This window comes from Abramis brama (assembly GCF_963993115.1).
Source record: "Abramis brama genome assembly, chromosome: 25".
NCBI classification, from domain to species: Eukaryota; Metazoa; Chordata; class Actinopteri; order Cypriniformes; family Leuciscidae; genus Abramis; species Abramis brama.
The window spans coordinates 2,739,524-2,759,899 of record NC_139987.1 but is presented as its reverse complement, the minus strand read 5'-3'; the positions used below and the strand labels follow the sequence as shown (position 1 = coordinate 2,759,899).

Genomic DNA, 20,376 nt, shown 5'->3' with positions numbered 1-20,376 from the left:
TTTAATTATTTTTAAATTAACCCCTTCATTGCTGTGTGCTTTTTTTCTTTCTTTCTTTCTTTTTGTTAGAAAGCCGTAGAATGTGGGCGGGGCCATCGTGTAGATGGGGAGGGGCCAGCAGGAAGTGTCGTGCTGGTTAATGTACAATCTGTCTGGGAGGGGAAGCTCTGTTTGCAAATGAGTTCAGTAATGTTTCATCCTGTTCTTTTGTACTTGTGTTGTAGCTCACGAGACTGAGAAGGTTCCTCTAGAAGTCGTACCCTTTAAGCTATGATTGCAAGCTTAGCCTGAACAGTTGAAAGCCTTCGGCAGTGACAGTTGAACGTTTGAGGAAGTTTCACAGACGCACCAGAATGGTAAGCGCACTAGAAAGCCTCGGCTGTTTGTTAGTTAAATGTTTATTTAAATGGTTATTTGTTCAAGGGTTTGACCGACCTGTGGAGAGGATGTGTGTGTTCAAAGGAACATTTAAACAAGTATGACATCAAAGATGATTAACACATGAAGTTGAATATTGAAGTGTTTTATAGTTGACAGAATATGGACGACATTGTCATTATGTGACGACTGACTTCATCCAGATCTTTGGACTGAATTGAGTTGTCAGTCAGGAAGTCTGTGGCGAAGGAAATCATGTGAAGGAAATCCTACATGAAACTAAAAAACAAAACCAAAAAATCCTACATGAAACAATAATTATATTCCGTCTAATTCATAATATTATTACTGTCTTTTAACCGCAGTACAGTACAGTACAGTACTATGCTGGCTGATGTTTATCAAAATAATCATTTTGTTTTGAGCAAGCTCTTTACTACACTACTTGAATTTGATGAAATTACTGTTTCAAGAGATTGATCATCTATCAAATGATTCATGTCTGTCTGTCTCTTTCTTTCAAAAGTTTCAAACAAGGCTGTCGAACCAACAAATCCAACTGCGTTGCTTCTCTGGTTAAAAATGCAATATGTCCATCTATCACACTAATATCTGAACCTTGTCATCTTTCAAAACTCATAACTCACATTTAGTTAAAAACTCCTATTGATTTGAATGCTCTAGTTGATGAAACGGCTCAGAATCACTGTTGCTTTGCTCTTAATGTTCAGTTTCTGGAAACTGGCAAACAATGTTATGTTTAGATCATGAAAGATCCACTTTACTCTAAAACTGCCATGATGGAGCATGAACCAACTGGATGACATTATTTTTCATCATTATTATTTATCATACACCGGTTCTATGGTCAAATGTTTCCAGATCATGCTTTCAGATTTGACATTGTTTTGACCGTTTTTTTTTTGGTAGCAAGTTATATTGCTTTGTTTATTGTTGAGTCTCTGTGTCTGTAGTATTTCCTCTACTAGTCCTTTAACAGTGATGTTTTTACACATTTCATGATAAATGAGTTATTTGAACCAATGATTCTGCAAATGCAAGGTTTCTTTAAAGGGGTGGTTGATTATGATTTCACTTCTCTAACTTTAGTTAGTGTGTAATGTTGCTGTTTGAGCATAAACGACATCTGCAAAGTTACGACGCTCAAAGTTCAAAGCAAAGGGAGATATTTGCTTTTAAAGAAATTGTTTTTAAGGACTACAACAAACGGCTGGTAGGGACTACAGGACATTCTATCAACAGAATATGCTAATCAATGACTAGAAGATAACTTCACATAAGCTACATAAATTCTTCAACTAAACATTCAGAAACATTGTCTACATGTTGTCTCTTCTTCTTGAGTCTCTCCATCATTGTCTGACTCCGGTTTGAACATAAAACGCTAAAAGTTTTTGAAATTTTCAGTGCATGTGTGTGCGAGTGCTGTTGAAGCTCCGCCCCCTGTGCCGGGAGCAGCAGCTCATTTGCATTTAAAGGGACAGACTAAAACGGTGCGTTTTTGCTCACCCTCAAAACGTGACAATTTTAATATAAATTCTATATAAAAATATCTGTGGGGTATTTTGAGCTAAAACTTCACATACACACTCTGAGGACATCAGAGACTTATTTTACATCTTGTAAAATTACAACCCTTTTAAAGCTATGAACGATATGAAAGTGATGACCGTGTTTTGTGTCGTTTTCAAAATTGACATCAAGGTTCTGAAATTAGGTTTAATAGAATATTATGAAATGCAACATAACACTCTTAGAAAAAAAGATTCAGTGGGGTTCACAGAAGTTCACCAAGTGAAACATGTTCCTGGATCAACATCCCGTTCAACCCTTAATATCAAGGTTTCCTTAAAGGGGTGTTTGATTATGATTTCACTTCTCTAACTTTAGTTAGTGTGTAATGTTGCTGTTTGAGCATAAACGACATCTGCAAAGTTACGACGCTCAAAGTTCAAAGCAAAGGGAGATATTTGCTTTTAAAGAAATTGTTTTTAAGGACTACAACAAACGGCTGGTAGGGACTACAGGACATTCTATCAACAGAATATGCTAATCAATGACTAGAAGATAACTTCACATAAGCTACATAAATTCTTCAACTAAACATTCAGAAACATTGTCTACATGTTGTCTCTTCTTGAGTCTCTCCATCATTGTCTGACTCCGGTTTGAACATAAAACGCTAAAAGTTTTTGAAATTTTCAGTGCATGTGTGTGCGAGTGCTGTTGAAGCTCCGCCCCCTGTGCCGGGGCAGCAGCTCATTTGCATTTAAAGGGACAGACTAAAACGGTGCGTTTTTGCTCACCCTCAAAACGTGACAATTTTAATATAAATTCTATATAAAAATATCTGTGGGGTATTTTGAGCTAAAACTTCACATACACACTCTGAGGACATCAGAGACTTATTTTACATCTTGTAAAATTACAACCCTTTTAAAGCTATGAACGATATGAAAGTGATGACCGTGTTTTGTGTCGTTTTCAAAATTGACATCAAGGTTCTGAAATTAGGTTTAATAGAATATTATGAAATGCAACATAACACTCTTAGAAAAAAAGATTCAGTGGGGTTCACAGAAGTTCACCAAGTGAAACATGTTCCTGGATCAACATCCCGTTCAACCCTTAATATCAAGGTTTCCTTAAAGGGGTGTTTGATTATGATTTCACTTCTCTAACTTTAGTTAGTGTGTAATGTTGCTGTTTGAGCATAAACAACATCTGCAAAGTTCACAATCAAAGTTCAAATCAAAGGGAGATATTTGCTTCAAAACGTGACAATTTTAATATAAATTCTATAGAAAAATATCTGTGGGGTATTTTGAGCTAAAACTTCACATACACACACTCTGAGGACATCAGAGACTTATTTTACATCTTGTGAAAAGGGCATTATACCACCTCTTTGAACGATATGAAAGTGATGACCGTGTTCTCTGTCATTTTTTCAAAATTGACATCAAGGTTCTAAAATTAGGTTTAATAGAATATTATGAAATGCAACATAACACTCTTAGAAAAAAAGATTCAGTGGGGTTCACAGAAGTTCACCAAGTGAAACATGTTCCTGGATCAACATCCCGTTCAACCCTTAATATCAAAAAGGTTCTATATAAGGAGAAACGTCTTAAATAATTGCATAATACTTCCATATTCAACAGGTTATTTAAATTTTTTCTACTGATAAAGTATGTTTACATGCTGTTTAAGTCAAATGTTTACATGCTGTTAAGCTGTTTATACAAATTAAAATTGAATTAAAACACAATTAATAAAATGATGGGAACCCCTGACAGGTTCTACGTATGGAACCCGGATCATCCGGGGCAGTTCCGGCCCGAGCCCGGGTTCATTTCTGACCCTGTTGTACACTTGAGAGTATTGTCATGTTTGGCCCAGCGGTTTACTCTGGGTTTTTCTCTCTATAATGTAGGCTGACTACAACAGCGAATCACCAGCGCCTAGCAAACTCAATCAAGTTCAGGAGCAAGTCAATGATGTTAAAGTGATTCTCAAAGACAACATCAACAAAGTTCTGGAGAGAGGAGAGCGGTTAGACGACCTGATCGGGAAAACAGATGATCTACAAGCTACGGTAAAGACCTAAAATCACACCAATATATCTTGTCATGGTGATCTTTTATAAGACCTCAAAAGAACATAAGTGAAGTAATTATGATGTTAGTTGATCAAACCAGTCATAAAACATTTTGTTGTTGATAATAATTTCTGTAATTTTGTCTTGCCTAGGCCGACTCATTTCAAAAGACGTCCTCGCGTGTTGCCAGGAAGATGTGGTGGAGAAACACCAAGATGATGATTATAATTGGTGTGGTAGTGCTTGCCATCATCGTGTTGATCATTTTGTTTGCAACAGGTGTGATTCCCACATAAACACAAGCCGTTTCATTGCAAAAAATGATGCATTTCAATAATTTGTATTTTTTCAGGCACACACATTAATTAAACTGTTTCCTATTAACTGGATAAGTAACTATGTAACTACATGGATTTATGTATAGATAAATTGCTATTTTTGTGATAATGACATTTCCCATTATATTCTATTTAAAATCTGGGACAAATGTGTCTGGGCTTCAATACACATGCTTTGTTTTTTAGGGTATTATAATAACGTTATAGGACTAAATACAGGAAACTGGAAAATGTTTTAGGATTTATTATTAGATTTACTTTGAGACTCACCACATGTTCATCCCAAAGACGTTTCAATTTATATTTCATTTAAAAACCTGCACACTCAAATACTGTAAACTTCAACTTGTTATATGACTCGTATGATTCCTGGGATTTTTCTGCATGCTTTAACTACTGTGAAATCACTATGTACTCATGACACTGATTTTATACCTAGACAAGTACATGTTCTGGACTGAGTTTATAGTTTATAGGAGGTTTTTTTCAATATCTGTAAGTTTAAACTCAAACCCTTATGACGTATCAGTCAGTGTCTTTGTCAAGAGGACGTATAACCTGTATAGATATCAGGTGCATCCCAATTGGCGTACGTATGCACGTATGATCATTAGCTGAAAAAATTAAGTGTGAATGTTCGACACTTCCTGTTCTTGACTGACACGGAGGGGGAGGGGCTAACCTCCTTATGCCTTATAAGGAGGTTTATATGGCCTTATGTCATACAGTACACAGTGTACAAGTACATAGTGCATCATTTGGAACAAAAGTAATGTGTTCTATATAGGAAATGCTGATTGACATGAACTTGACAGAATTAACTATTAAAGGGAACAGTTCGCCCAAAAGTTAAATTACTTTCATCCTGGAAACAATAGAGATGTATATTTTCAATTTACTGTTAAACTCCAAAAATGAGCACCATAAACGTAGTCTGCATTACTCAATATTCCTTCAGAGGACTTGGAATAACACGAGTCATACGGACTACTTATATGACGCTTCTTCGTGACTTTAGAGCTGGACTCCAGCACCTGTCACTTTTATTACACTGAAAACGCAGCAAGGATTCACCTCTTGAGAAAAACACACGGGTTTGACATGACAAATGATGACAATCTTCATTCTTGGGTGAACTATTACTTTAATCTCTAAAGAAATAACAGGCTTAAGGTTCATACACTTTATTTCATTGCATTTTTCAATGTTTACATGATTCTGTAGCAAAATACTGCAATATGAAATGAATGTTAAATGGCCTACACTCTGTACGCACTTGTAAGCAATAAATTAATAGACTTGTATACAAATAGTTTCTAAATGATTTGGGCTCTCTACTGTTCATTCAACACAGAAATGTATAGGAGCTACACAGCAGGGAACATGATCATAAACTTTCACAAGCTCTAGATTAGAAAAACAAAAAACACACAAAAATAAAATAAAATAAAAATTCATGATGAATATCAATTGAAATAACACTTGAGACTTTAGCGCGTGTCCTTGAAAGTAATTTCAGATTTGAACTGGCGACCAAAGTGTAGCAACGTGTGGACCGACTCCATATCTAACCCTCTCGCTTTCTCCTCTCGGGGGTGACTTTCACTTCGCCCTCCCGTCTGAAAAACAGAGAAGAGAATATTAATTACGCTTATGAAAAACCCAAACTCATAAAATGCTAAGGAATCCCAATTAATGTCAATAAGGAGACAAGCTGTGACTTTGAAATAGAATAATAGTTGTGAAATTAACATTTTAATGCAAAACCTTTGGAAATTAAAACACAAAAGGAAAGCATTACAAGCATAAGTTCTCATATAAACAATACGACTTTTCCAAGATCTCGAAAGGTTAAAAAAAAAAAAAAAAAAAGAGAATTTGTTAGATGAAATTAACACGGTTTACAAGGTGAAGCTTTTTCCACCGCTGTCAGTAGAAAAATCAAATCACACAATACAAATATTAAAAAAGCACTTCTCCGGCGCAGCGGCGGCATCCGAGTACAAACCGGCTCGTAGCTCATGGACTACAGGAAATTACAGCTACACGAGCTACAAATAAAGAAGAGCAAGCATTACAGTGCATAATTAACCCTGGAAAGTCCAGAGAAAGCCGTATCCTTCAAAAAGTCAACAGTTAATTTTACTCCGGCTCTCGTCATATTTTACCATTACTTGATGGTGCCTGTAAAAAATGGCATTACGTTATAAGATACCATTAGATAAAACCAATCCCAAGACGTTTTAAGAGGAAAACAAAAGAGAAGATAAAAGCTTGACGTGTCCTTTTTATGTTTTTGTTTGTTTGTTGCTGTAGCTGCTGTTGTTTTTGCTTTTTACAATTGGTATACAGGATGTTGGAAGACCATACCAAATGGGAGCATTCGAGAGCGTACGCCTCTCGTACCCTGAGACAATCGGGAAGTCAGCTCATGGCCTGCAAGGAAGTCCCCGCTGGCAGGTACAAACAAGGTATATGTCAGAGTTAGGAGAAGACAACATTCTTCGGTTTTCTTTCCTTGTAATTCCATATTTTCTGGTATTTTCCCATTTAGCAGTACTGTACCTGTTACTTTTTACAGTTACAAAATGGCCAGCCAAAAGCCAGCTGTTACATTACTGCCAAATGTCTCTATGTTACCACTACTGTAAAGCACTTCAGGGTGCTGTGAAACTTTAGAGAAAAACAAAAATTAAGCAATGTACATTACAAAAAAGATCAAATGGTGATGGTTTAGAAAGCTAAAGATGCGTCGGCGTGAGCGACGCGAGCACATACCTGCACGTCTCAGCCGGCGTTTAAAGGTTAATACGGCTTGTATGTGTTTTGATGGCCGCCTCGCCTCGGGGATTTGCCGTAGCCGCTCTGCTGATCTAGAGTTGGGAGCACAAAACAGAAACAACGCAAATGTGTTGGTGGCGTACGCTCGCTCGAGAAGACCTCTGAGAAAGACGCTTCTTAGAAAACACAATTCGGGGGTTCAGAGCCAATTTTTGTGATGCTTGCGACATACTTACGTTAATCGTACTGAAAATACTGTATTCTGAAAATATGGTGAGAGACAAATTGAAAACTGTTTGAAAACTGTTTATTTTCTTCTAAAAAAACAAGCCACTGTCCAGTGGTCGTTTTTTTTGCATGGCCTACAGATTTTACACGTTCAGTTCCTATCCAATGGATTCAAAGGCACTTTGACAAATGTGTTTTTGAGCTAAAGACATCCCTTTCTATATTTAGCACCATAGTTATTATAATACATATGTACAATGTAGCTTTGTGCAAGCGAGCCTTCCTTCCCTGTAAGACAAAAAGCAACTGCAGCAAACGTTCTAGAGTTTTCTCTCAAAGCGTAAGGCATGTATCATACAAGCATGTGCATTCTGCTCAGATAATTTAGTGCACAATTGTCATAGTCCGGGTCGAGTACCGACAATCCACGATACAATATATCCTTAGTTTTGTCATCTGTGCGTTCACAAACAGTATTACATACTGCTGTAGTCACCATATCCGTAGTAGTTGTTGTAACCCGTGTAATCATAGCCCCCGTATCCACCATAGCCTTGATTGTTGTAGCCATAGTTCCCGTAATTTCCATAACCTTGATTCCAGTAGTTTCCGTATCCCTGGTTCCAGTTCTGATTGGGACCTGTGGCAGAAACCAAACGTACGGCACAGTTATTAAAGAGACCGCAACTGCATGATAACACACAAGAAATTCAGGATGAACGTGGACTTGGGGTTTCGAACGTAATCCAGAACGTGAAGAACATAAAATTAAAATGGGATGAAATTTGGTCAAGCTGGTTACAAACTGATTTCCAGTAATATTGACAATGTTGCCACATTTCTTTTTCTGCTCTTCGTGGTACTTAATAAATTATTTATGGATCATATTGGAAGAACACTTATTTTCGCAAACTTTTTTTTTTTTTTTGCACAGCAAAATCTGAATGGATGTGTGAATTGACCTTGTTATAGAGCGGCCACTTTTCCAGAAGGATTTTTTCCATTCATCTCTCCCATAAGGATTTTTAAAAAGTTTTCTTTAAGCTTTTTAAGCTGTATAATCACAACATTACAAACTTTAATTTGAAGCAAAATAAGAATTTGAAAATCGGACATAAAATACAAAGGTCCAAGACTGTGAACTAAACGGCTTTGCCGAGGGAAAGAACTACAATCCAATTAAAAACGAAGGAGAAGCAAAAACTACTTGTTTATATATAAATAATTTGCAGTGTTTCATGGGAGTGGGCGGAGCTAACCATATCTTTTGACTCAGTTTTGCTAGTTTCGACTCTGATTGGTGTAATTTTCTGTACAGCATCATGGGTAATGTAGTTTTTCACCAAGAATTTCACTGTTAAATGATTATTTTAAAAATAAGTTGAAATAATGTGAACTGGCAGCTTCAACAGAAGCAAATAGCATTGATTAAACACCTCGTAGCTCACAGTAGAGCTGTATTTGAAGGTTTATACGGTTTTTTGTACTTCCAGAACCAGACTAATGCACTCTATTGCACTTAGTTTGGTGTATCTGATAAAAACTTTTATCCAACATATCATTAGTCCAAATTAATTATATAATTATGTTTTGTTGTTTCTCAAGGCATGTTGAATTTCTTTAAATCCAGTGAATTCATTTTTCTATCATTACATTTCAACATCCATCCAATTCAATTCCTGACACCATTTTGACCAATTCCTACACTCTGGATTACGCCCATTCTACAGTCGGAGCTTTATCAGGGGATAATGTTGTGTGTTAGCTGTAGTGTTTGAGTCACCTCCTCTCCCCCTGGACCTGGAGGGGTATCCTCCTCCTCTCCCGCCCCACTGCTGCTGCTGCTGGTACTGCTCCTTAGACATGGCCACCTTGATCTCACACTGCACACACACAGTCACATTACACCTCACTAACAGAAAGAGCCATTACACTCATGATCAGTCTCACAAACACCATCAAGAGCATTTCACCACAAAAAGACACAAAGGTACAGCAGGACCGCTTCCTGAACCTGAGAGAGTCAGAATATGAACTGATACGGTAAAGCTGACGGCATTATTAACTGTGTTTATAACTGCTTCAGAAGTCTTGGAAGCCAAAGCTCATGATTATGGTAAGGGCCAATCACAGCGCACTGGGTCAGCTGGCCAATCAGAGCACTCTGGGCTTTTCAGAAGGAGGAGCTTAGTAGAAATCAGCGCATTTCAGACAGACTGGTAATAGAGGTGGTGCGATGGTGTACAGTGAAAAACATGTTTACTGTTTTTTGAACATTAAAGCATGTTAGTCTATTTTATTACACCCAATAAACAAAATAATGCACTTTTAAAATGGCATCATATGACCCCTTTAATTAACTTATAAATAAATAAAAAACATGGGCACGAATTATTTAGTTGTGGCCACAATATCTGTTTTTCCCGCATATAATCTGAGGGGCACTACAGATTTGCACAAAACATAATTTCTTCACTTTGTTTTCATTAAGTTTTATCTATGATACAAAAACTATGGGGAAACACATTTAAATGAGATAATGTTTTAGAATAACGAAACCATGTAATATATATATGTTCAAAGACACCGTAATGTCAAATGACCAAATCATGCACATTAGGACATTTAAGACTTTACCTTACTTAAACCGATGTTGTGGTACTTCTTCTCCATAATTTTCTTTACTGGTTCCTCCTCTTTAAATGTAATGAAACAAAAACCTCGTCTTTTATTTGTTTTATTCTCCATTGGCAGCTCAATGGAATCCACCTAGGGAAAATATTGAGAAGAAATGCAAATTAGATTATTTATATTTATACATACGTATACATACATACATACATATGAAGAGTTCAGATGCAAAAGCCTCTGAGTGCCATCTGAAATTTTCTTCTAGAATGATCATTCTTTATCAAGCTCGTATATTTAAGTTCAGCAATTTCACTTAAATGGCAATGAAAACAACCTATTAATTGTCATTTAAGTGAAATTACTGAACTTAAATATACAAGCTTGATAAAAATTATCATTCTAGAAGAAAATTTCAGATGGCACTTAGAGGCTTTTGCATCTGAACTCTTCATATATATATATATATTTATATACACACACACACATACATATATTTAAAAAAAAATTCCATACCTCTCCATAGCCATCAAAGTACTCTCGGATCTTCTCTTCTGGAGTATCTGGGGAAAGACCTCCCACAAATATCTTCTTCACTGGCTCTTTGGACTTCATGGCCTTTGCTTTCTTAGGATCAATCACTTTTCCATTCAGTTTGTGCTCCTTTTGCGTGATCACCTTTGACAAGGATCAGATATCAGACTTTGATTTGATCAAGGTTGCCTCAGCATCATAACTGAAACGAAGCTTACGCTGCTCAACTAATAGCGTAATGATAATAAGCACATGAATTCACACACACACACACACACACACACACACACACAACTATATGCAAAGATACCTTTTCCACACTGTCAGCTTCTTTAAACAGCACAAAGCCAAATCCTCTGGACCGGCCTGTCAAAGGATCCAGTTTCAGGGTGCAGTCGACCACCTCTCCATATTTGCTGAAGTAATCCTTCAGGTCTTTCTTAGTTGTGTCCCAACTCAAGCCCCCAACAAACATTTTCCTGAAAACAAAACACTGGCGTGAGGACATATGGTGGCTCTGGATATTAAGGTGAGTTACAGAAATCAGAAATAGACTATAAACTAAGGTCAGTTACTACTTGATTATGTTTCAAGCCTTACTTTGACATGTAGTCATGTATTTATGAAATAATAATATACAATATAACGTGATAAAACAACACTGAGAACACACACACCAAGTTTATTGAGTTTCTCTTTTGAAAAGAAGCATCTGACATTTGACGAACGTGCATTTGAAAGGCAAATGAGTTCGGAAAGCTAACTAACAGCTCATGAATATATGACTAATGAATATGCACAATTATACCCGGCCCGGCAGATGCATAGTCACGTCATTTAAGTTACACAGTTTGGCCTATCAGAAAAAAATAATATATTGATTCACAGAAAATTAGCTGACATGTGTACTTGTTTGAACGAAACGCAAGTCGAATAGACTCTTAACGATTTATAAAAATGACTGAACGAATCTAACGTTATTAGAATAAGGAAATGTCTAAATTGAGGTTTATTTACTGCGGTCTCTCTCCACGGCGTTTACTCACCCTTCATCCTCCTCATTCTTGCTGGCATCTATCTTGGAGCCCTCCGCCTCCCCCTGCCCGCCCTCTTCATCAGCGCCCGGCATCTGCTCTTCGCCCAAACCCTCTCCATCCTCATCCTCCATCTTCATCATCATCGAGTCTTCGCCCAGATTCTGCTCCTCCGACATCTTTGTTCAATTCTCGGCGAAACCGCGCGCAATCACGTCGTGTTCTTTTGAAGAAAGCGTCTAAGGTTGTAACAGAACCGGAATGACTGTAAATCGTGTTAATTGGGCTCAGAATCGCGTTTATTTGACTCTCTTTTCGGGATGTCGATGGCAACGGCGTCCATTCACAAAATGGCGGCGAAACGGAAGTTGAACGTAATGACGTCACTCAGAATCGCTACGCAACTCTAACGCATATTGTTTTTATTTTTTAGGAATTAGATCCCGTTTATTATAAACCTCTGATATGTATATAATTTAGTCTGTACACCCCCAACGATGTGAAAAGGTCATATTTATTTTTTGTTATAACGCAGGTGTGTATTACAGGTAGTGTATAACTCAAGAGAAAATGAAAACACAGCACAACAAAATTGTTTCCCATTTTTTAATCCCTTTATCCAAAAAACGTCAGGAAAAGAACTAAAATACAAAATAAAGGACACTTTTCCTAATCAAGACTTAAGAACACATCAGCACAAAACCTACAGGTTCGATCTGAACAAAGCACAGAATAAGACAAAACTTGGAAACAAAACGTCTCGCTATTTACAAGGTCAGACACTGAATTTGTCCCCAGAGGACCGGATAACATATTTTAATAGTTGTTTACGGACAGGATTCCACAAGCTGCCTCCGAGGAGCAATGTCGAAGTCAGCCTCCGACCTACAAGAGAAGATACACAAGATGAACCACTCCGATTTGGACACGTCACAAAAACAGCACGTCCATGTTTCAGTGTTTAACTTCTTGAGCTGTCGATTTTAAACTAGGAAAATCATCATTAAAGATTAAAGATCATATGTTCGACGTCTTAGATCGACAAAACAGCTCATAAGCCAGCAAAAGCTTCAGCTCCAAGAGGCCGGTGGACCATTCGAGGAGCGAGCCCAAACGTCTTAACCTGAAAATCGCAATGTCATTTGCATTTATCCAATGTGTGAGTCTGTCTAACACAGATTTGTCAGCTTTTAATGGCTTCGTAACCCACTTTACATATGATCTTTAAAGGCTACGTTTAAGAAAAAGCCTTGAGGTGAACCCCATTTGAAGTTCTCTATGGCCTCTAAAGAAAAAGCAAGCATTATGAGAGAGTTTATGCAATTATTTACAAGGGAGGTGACCGTTTTTTTAAGGAAGAAACCAAAGAAAATAAATCACTGAAGCTCCACAACTGAAATACAAGAGCACTACAATTGAAAAAGAGAATACATCAAAGCAGTTATTATGAATCACTTTTAGGTTACGTTAATAAAGTCCTGGAAAAAACACACTTTGAACTGTTAACGAAAACCAACAACTTAAGGAAAATGGGGGAATCTCCTTTGTCTTTTTGTTTGTTTTACGCTGGTACAGGAAGTTTGAAGAGACCATACCACAGGACAGCGCTTTCTTGTGCATGCCGTGCTCTCTGCCCGCTATGTGCGACGCCCAGAGAATGTCGTGGTCAGGTGACACACGGCCTGCAATGAAGTCCCCGCTGGCAGGTACAAACAAGGTACAATAATCAGAATTAGGGAAAGAAAGGAAAAATCAGGAGAGGCGCCTTTACTCTGTACCCCTTTAGCTGTACTTTACCTGTTAGCATTGCTATCAAGTCTCTATGTTATTCCTTTATGATCACCTGTTAAAGCAGGAGGAGGAAAAGGAAAACCTACAGAAAAACTCTTACGTTTTTCTGGCACACTAAAAAGGCAAAATGGCTACACAAACATTAGCGATTAAAGATCTATAGACATGTATTTAACTCAGCTGCATTGATATGCATAGGCCGCCTTTAGGCTGTTAGGTATTGTCTATTGATCTTTAACATTGAGGTCGGGTCCAGAGCGTGGCGAAGATGTGTGACCTTACCGCTGATATGAATGCGTTTAGCCACTTCATCAATACGGCTGGTAGCTGTTCTGATGGTTTCCGCCCTCCCGCGAGGCCTTGCCGTAACTGCTCGTTTGACCTACAGAAATCCAATACAGATGCTGTAGCACAAGTGTAGAAAGCAATTCAATTGAGTCACTAAAAACTAAACTCTAAATTAATCACAACAACCGTTTTGTTGGGACAAAAATGTGCATGAAGTGCCAAAGCTCGAGAGTAAAAGGCACCGGCCACCTGACTCAACCCATTACATCTAAAGCTATGCTCAGACTGCAGGCAAATCAGACCTGTATTCCAACATATCATGGGCTGCTTTGGTAATGACGTAGACGTACCCACGTATGTGACGAGGCTTTTAAAAACCAACGCAGGACAAATGGATGTGCATCATCTCGCTCTCCAAATAACTCCATCTCTGAACATCCCATTTGAACCCCGTATGAATACCTCTGGCACTCCAGTCACAAGGTTTGAGTTATCTTTGTGCGTCGCATTAAGAGACGTTTGAAATGCGATTTGAGCGTCCAGACTGAGACGCATCTGTAAAAATATGAGTGGAATCGCATTTCAAACCTCCTCCATTTGTGGACAGATTTTTTCAAATCATTTTTTTTTGCTGTCCAGACTTTCAAAAACCTGGATCTGATTCAAAAATCTGATTTTTGCTGGCAGTCTGAACATAGTCTAATTTTTTTCCTTCATTTGAGTTCTGTTTTAGTGATGGGAAAAGTCTTGCATGCCCTGGAATTCTGTACATAAATTAGAGATCCAACTAATTCAATTGATCTTACACAATGGAGCCTATTCAATGAATGGTACAAAAACTATTCCAAATTAGCTGTTTCATAATTTTTATTGACATAAAAAAAAATATATACTTTTTTAAATTAAGGCGAGACACTACAGGCAAAAACAGTTTTCATGCATCGGTCAATTTTGAACTATTTGGCTTTTCATAAAGTGTGGTTTCAAACTAGTGGAAAGAAAACATCCCAAATTCACTTTTAAGTGTTGCTTTTATTGCACCTATTTGAATCTGCAGATTTGAATTACAACACATATCTTTAAAGGCCCTTAAAACACCAAACTTTCCCGTTTTATTCCTATATATATATATATATATATATATTCTGAAGATTTTTACTGAGGAGTTTGATACTATTCAATTAGCCTGATTTTAAACATTTCGTTTCTAAAAACATTGTGAAAAATATTTTATTTCTGGAAGTTGACAGTATTTTCAGATTTCTGGAGAAATAAAAAGACAAATCCAAAATCCCCTCTGTAAAACCTTTATATCTAAAATGAAACAAACTTTGAACCTGGCTTAATCCAGTTTTCAGATTTCTGTTCTGGAAATTACAATTTAACATTTCAGAAAACTTGTAATACAAAAAAAATGTTGGCAACTCTTAATCCAATCAATCAACTGGGGAAGTATGGTGAAATCTATTAGTTAATTTTTTACCCTATTAATCGGAGGTGTCTTGCCTTCAGTGTCATGTTTTGATTATATTTAAAACATGCTTTAATGAATTTAATTTAAATGGCCACATTGTGAACTCTAACTTCATGACTATAATCTCTCTGGTTGAATTATATATTCTTTCCAAAAACCCGTGTGCTGAATTGTGTTGTGAATTCAATGCACTTTTGCAGCCCTAAAAGCCCAGAGTTTTCCCAAACTACACCTTGATGCAACTTTTGCCTAAAATAAATTGTTTTAATAACGAACAGCTTCCTAAAGACATGTTAACGGGTGAAAAATAAAATACATCATAAATATAAACATAAATGCGTGGCTTCTCTGAGAGTTAAATGTGTGCAAAATTACCATTGTACTCATCATAGCCTTGTCCATAGCCATAATTTGGATAGTTGTATCCTGAATAGTCATAGCCAGAATAGCCATTATAGCCCTGGTTGTATCCATTGCCGTAGCCTCCATAGTTCTGGCCATAGTAGCTGTTGTATCCTTGATTATAGCCTTGGCCCTGTCCTGTTCAGAAAGAGTTAGAGAACCCTTTAGGTCAAGAAGAGCTAGAAGTAGCAGCTGGCCAAAGAGAGAGCCACCTCTAGATCCGCATACCTCTTCCTCGGCCTCCTCCTCGTCCTCCTCCTCCTCGGCCTCCTCCAAAGCCCCGGTCCGCTCGGTTCTGCTGCTGTCTGTACACTTCTTTAGGCTGGGCAACCTTCACTTCACACTGACAACAAATGGAAACAGCATTACTACCATGTGGCTGATGTGTTGAGTTCTTCACGGCAACAGAAGTTGACAGTATAAAATTAATCAGCAATTTAAATGTGCTTTTTATTACAGTTTAATAACATCCCTGACAGCAAAACAACATTAAAGTTGGTCAAATCAGTTTATTCCCATAATCTCTCATCAATTCAAACTATCATTTCATCCTTCATAACATGTTCACCAAGGTATGTTAAAATGTTTAGCAATATGAAGATGAATACAGCTATTTATTACTATGTATTGAAGCATAAAAATTATTAAACATTGTTTTTTGTGTTCAATGGAAAACATGCTCTTAATTATTTATTTACTGCGTTTTAACTATTAAATCTTTTACCTCACAACAATAGATGTTTAGCTGAAATAGCGGTTCCTCTGATAAAACACCCTTTATAATAATTTCAGAGAAAATACACAGCGGTTTATAATAATGTTGTCAAAGCTGAGTTTTCAGCATCATTACTGCAGTCTTCAGTGTCACATGATCCTTCAGAAACCATTCTGATATGATGATCAAGAAACATTTCTGATTATAATCAATGTTGAAAACAGTTGTGCTGCTTCTTATTTCTGTGTAAAACATTATACATTTTTATTTAATGATTCTTTAATAAATAGAAAGGTCAAAAGAACAGCATTTATTTGAAATAGAAATCATGTAACATTATAATTGTCTTAACTGTGACTTTTGATCAGTTTGATGCATCCTTGATGAATAAAACTTTAAAAAACATTGACCCCAAACATTTGATTGGTAGTGTAAATATAAAATAAATGTGTAAAAGACAATACTTAAGTGGATCGCATGCTTACTATGACCAGTTGTATTTATCCTGAATGAGGTACTGGTGTGTGAAATGATCTGCAAGATATTTTAATATCAACATACCTTCCCTGATCCAATTTGATGGTATCTGTTCTCCAGCAGTTTCTGAACGGGATCCTCTAAAACGTACGTCACAAAGCAGAATCCCCTCCTCTCGTTTGTTTTGGTGTCCATGGGAAGCTCAATGCTTTCGATCTTTAGACAGAAAAATTACAGATTAGTTTATATGTACCAGTGTGCTGATCAAAAGTCCCAAATATGATCATTTCATTACAAATATGTTCATAATTAGATGTTTATTCAGTTCTTAGTTTGAGTTACTCACGTCCCCATAAGCCCCGAAGTATTCCCGGATCAGTTCCTCGGTGGTGTCTGGACTCAGACCTCCGACAAAAACCTTCTTGGGGGGTTCCTTGCCCTTAATGGCTTTGGCTCTCTTGGGATCAATCAATTTGCCATCCAGCTTGTGCTCCTTCAGCTCTAACACCTGAACACATGAAGAACCGATCATGAACATGATGTCAAAGTAATCTTCTCACCAAAAGTAATGAGTATCAGGGAGCATTTACCTTATCGACACTGTCAGCATCTCTGAAGAGCACGAACCCGAAGCCCCTGGAGCGGCCGGTCATGGGGTCTGTTTTGATGGTGCAGTCCAGGACCTCTCCAAACTTGGACAGGTAGTCGGTAAGGTCTTTCTTGCTGGTGTCCCAACTGAGTCCACCGATGAACATTTTCCTACTCAAATATAAAAAAAAAACATACATTTCACGCCACCGAATAAACGATGCATTATCATGCAAGTCCTGATATTATATGTACATTTGCTGGTGATGCATGTTAAGAATGCAACATAGTAATATGAAAAAGAAAAAACATTAAACCCGGTATAATTTTAACAATACTCAAAGTAAAATCCAAGCCGTTAGACGCCAGGATGCAAATTCGCTGCAGACGGGTTAATAACAATAACTAGGTTTCGAGCATCTTAAGCTACAATAAATATTAAGCGTATTAATAATATACGCGTTTGAAACTACTTAGATGTGAATAAATGACGCAAACGTGTGATTTTGATGTGATTTAGTATGTAAAGTCCGCGAGGCGCTTGGTTGTGCGGGAAGGCCGCGCGCTCGAGACTCACCCGTCATCCTCCTGGTTTTTACTCGCGTTTATTTTGGAGCCTTCTGGAAACTCGTCAGTGCTGAAGTCACCTTGTTCTTCGGCCTGCATTTTGGAGTATGTGTGGTTTGATCCGACGCTAGCTATAAAGTAGAATATATTACAGCGGTTTTAAAAGGTCAAAGACACGAATAAAGTGCCGCGTTGATTAAAATGGCGGCCAGAGATCAGTGACGAAATCCGTCTCTCTCTGCACGAGGAATCAGGAGGGGCGGGGCGGGGCGTGGCTTGGGGCGGGACGGGGGCGGGACTTAACCTAATAGTCTTTGACAATAACAGTAAAACATAACACATACATATTAGATATTATATACATAATAGTAGATGTTTTATAATATATAATTAAATATGTTTTAAAAATACACTTTGAAATATTTATATTTTTACTGTATAAATAAAAACAAAGAATTTGCCATAGTTATGGGAGCCCATCAGGAATCTGTATGCTTTTAAAAAATGTACCCTTCTACTACAACTACTTTTCCTGAACCAATAGAAACTCCAATAGGTAAAATATGTTTTTCAGAAAACAAAGATAATAAAGTTAGACACCTTTTTCTTGAAGATATTATTTCTGTATCTCCTGCAATCTTTTACTGGAATCATTTGTTTTAAAAATTAAACTGGAAACAGTTTGTCCTTACAACAAAAATATTTTCTCACTAATAAAGTAAAGGAAGTGTCTTTCAAAATAATAAATACATTTTACCCTTTTAAATATTTTATGATTTCATAGCCTATAAAATGAATATTGACACAAGATGCTCATTTTAGTTCACACAGAAACTGTTTATCATTTATTTTGGTCATGTTTCTATACTGAATATATACTTATATTTTATGGAAAAATGTTAACACGTTTATTAAAGAGAATATCCAGCAAGATATATCCGCAACCTTTAAAGACATTATGTTTGGGATACTTTGATTTTGACCCCACTAAAAACAAAGCTTGCTTTGTGATAAATTAAAAAAAAAACATTTAATTGGCAAATTGTATATACATAAATGTAAGTTCACCAACAACAAACCAGTTTTTCTTTCTTTCTTTTTTTTAATGTACCTTAATACCATTTCTTCCTCAGTAAATAAGAAAGCTATTAAAACAACCTCAATTTGTAGTGACTTTAATTTGTACCCTCATGGTCTTTTTTAAAATTTTCCTTTGTTATTTTTCTTTTTTTTAGCAAATCATTATTGTATAAAGTTGTATATCATTAATGTCATCTCTGTACAGTTTGAAAGCATATATATATATATAAACATATATAAATTCTTCTGCAAATGTAGGCTATATTAAGGTAAACACTTTATCCAAGTGTATGCAAGATGCAAATATTTAAAGATTAAACCCCATTTCAAATGGAAGAATAATTTGAAGCAAAAACTCTTCAGTGGATGTTTTAAATGCTTCTTTATGTTCCAGATTAAGACCCACTCCCCCTTTTTTAATTTAATTTAATTTATTTTTGTTGTATTTCGTTTTTCTTCTTCTTCTTCTAAATGCTGTATCAACACAAAAAAACGTATCGTTGAAGTATGCATTAAAAATTTTGTACTTGAATACTGTTTAATAAAGGATTTTTTTTTTAATTATTTGCCGTTTTTTATTAACGTATGACGTTTTATTTTAGCGTAACGTATTTTGTGGTGATGCAATATAACAGCTTTGCATATTTATTAAGAGAAAATGAAAGTGTTTTTTTATGCAAATGGATATTAATACAATACAGTTAAGCAAAAATAATATCAATTATTACTGTCTGTTAAATAAATAAAGGAATAAAAATATCTTTCATTAAATTAAAATAATTAGCCTACAAATAGAAGCGTAACTGTTTGATGACGTGTAGCTTGTAAAACTAAAAAAATAAATAATAATAATTATATATATATATGTTTTACAATTTCATTGCTTATTGGGACAGAAAAGACCCCAAATTCTTTTAATTCAATACTTGCATAATTATTACTTGTTTTGCTTTGTTTTCATTTGGGAAACAAAAATATTATTATTTTTTTTGCTTTGTTTACAGTAAATTTGTGAATGATTGACAGTGAAATTGATTCATTTAATTCATTTCCTTACGTAAATTTAACAATGGCGGTCATTATCGCAATATTTCTCCTGTTTCCCCGTCAGTCAGGAATCATGTTGCAGTAATGACCGGCTGACTGTACATTATTATCCCTTATTTGATTCCTCAGACCACTCCTTAAAAAAAAAAAAAAAAGGTTAAATATATCAATTGCAAAGTTTGTATATCGTATAATATTATATTGCAAATATTTGTATTTCGTTTTGTCTAAAAAAGAGATTATATCATTTAATTGTTTATATGAATAATAGTTTTATTTTCTATATCTATAGTCTTTGATATAACCAGCTGCATAATAACAGCTGCCAGTGTCTGCCTGTAAGCGACAGTGTTTGGTAAACAGTTTACACACAATTATCCAAAAGAGGGGCTTGAATATAAAAC

At 36.3% G+C, this 20,376-nt stretch overlaps 3 protein-coding genes across 19 annotated transcripts; 1 reads left to right on the top strand and 2 right to left on the bottom strand.

The window, feature by feature from the left end:
• The first annotated feature begins 214 nt into the window (after positions 1-214).
• LOC311076132 (vesicle-associated membrane protein 8) lies at positions 215-5,648 on the top strand. The gene is made up of 3 exons (XM_084104054.1): positions 215-356; positions 3,836-3,997; positions 4,153-5,648. The coding sequence occupies exons 1-3, from the start codon at positions 354-356 to the stop codon at positions 4,294-4,296; spliced, it is 309 nt and encodes a 102-aa protein (XP_083960180.1). The 5' UTR covers positions 215-353; the 3' UTR covers positions 4,297-5,648.
• Positions 5,507-11,922, bottom strand: hnrnpd (heterogeneous nuclear ribonucleoprotein D). Of its 8 annotated transcripts, none has more exons than XR_014604617.1 (9): positions 11,556-11,922; positions 10,820-10,988; positions 10,492-10,653; positions 9,985-10,116; positions 9,131-9,230; positions 7,832-7,987; positions 7,117-7,211; positions 6,709-6,791; positions 5,507-5,957 (listed from the first exon to the last, which is right to left on the bottom strand). XR_014604617.1 is itself a non-coding variant. In XM_084104045.1 (8 exons), the coding sequence occupies exons 1-7, from the start codon at positions 11,720-11,722 to the stop codon at positions 7,144-7,146; spliced, it is 942 nt and encodes a 313-aa protein (XP_083960171.1). In that variant the 5' UTR covers positions 11,723-11,922; the 3' UTR covers positions 5,507-6,791; positions 7,117-7,143. The 8 variants fall into 8 exon arrangements, 6 of the variants coding, with proteins under 6 accessions (XP_083960171.1, XP_083960172.1, XP_083960167.1 ...); XR_014604618.1 differs by having other exon boundaries at positions 7,844-7,987; XM_084104045.1 differs by having other exon boundaries at positions 5,507-6,791; positions 7,844-7,987.
• Positions 11,923-12,135: 213 nt separating this feature from the next.
• Positions 12,136-18,089, bottom strand: hnrnpdl (heterogeneous nuclear ribonucleoprotein D-like). 10 transcript variants are annotated; one of them, XR_014604620.1, is made up of 9 exons: positions 17,856-18,077; positions 17,281-17,452; positions 17,037-17,198; positions 16,775-16,906; positions 15,727-15,841; positions 15,472-15,636; positions 13,617-13,716; positions 13,139-13,242; positions 12,136-12,428 (listed from the first exon to the last, which is right to left on the bottom strand). XR_014604620.1 is itself a non-coding variant. In XM_084104051.1 (8 exons), the coding sequence occupies exons 1-7, from the start codon at positions 17,942-17,944 to the stop codon at positions 13,646-13,648; spliced, it is 903 nt and encodes a 300-aa protein (XP_083960177.1). In that variant the 5' UTR covers positions 17,945-18,089; the 3' UTR covers positions 12,136-12,428; positions 13,617-13,645. The 10 variants fall into 10 exon arrangements, 6 of the variants coding, with proteins under 6 accessions (XP_083960177.1, XP_083960174.1, XP_083960175.1 ...); XR_014604622.1 differs by having other exon boundaries at positions 17,281-17,449; positions 17,856-18,069; XR_014604619.1 differs by having other exon boundaries at positions 13,139-13,716.
• Between the last annotated feature and the right edge of the window lie 2,287 nt (positions 18,090-20,376).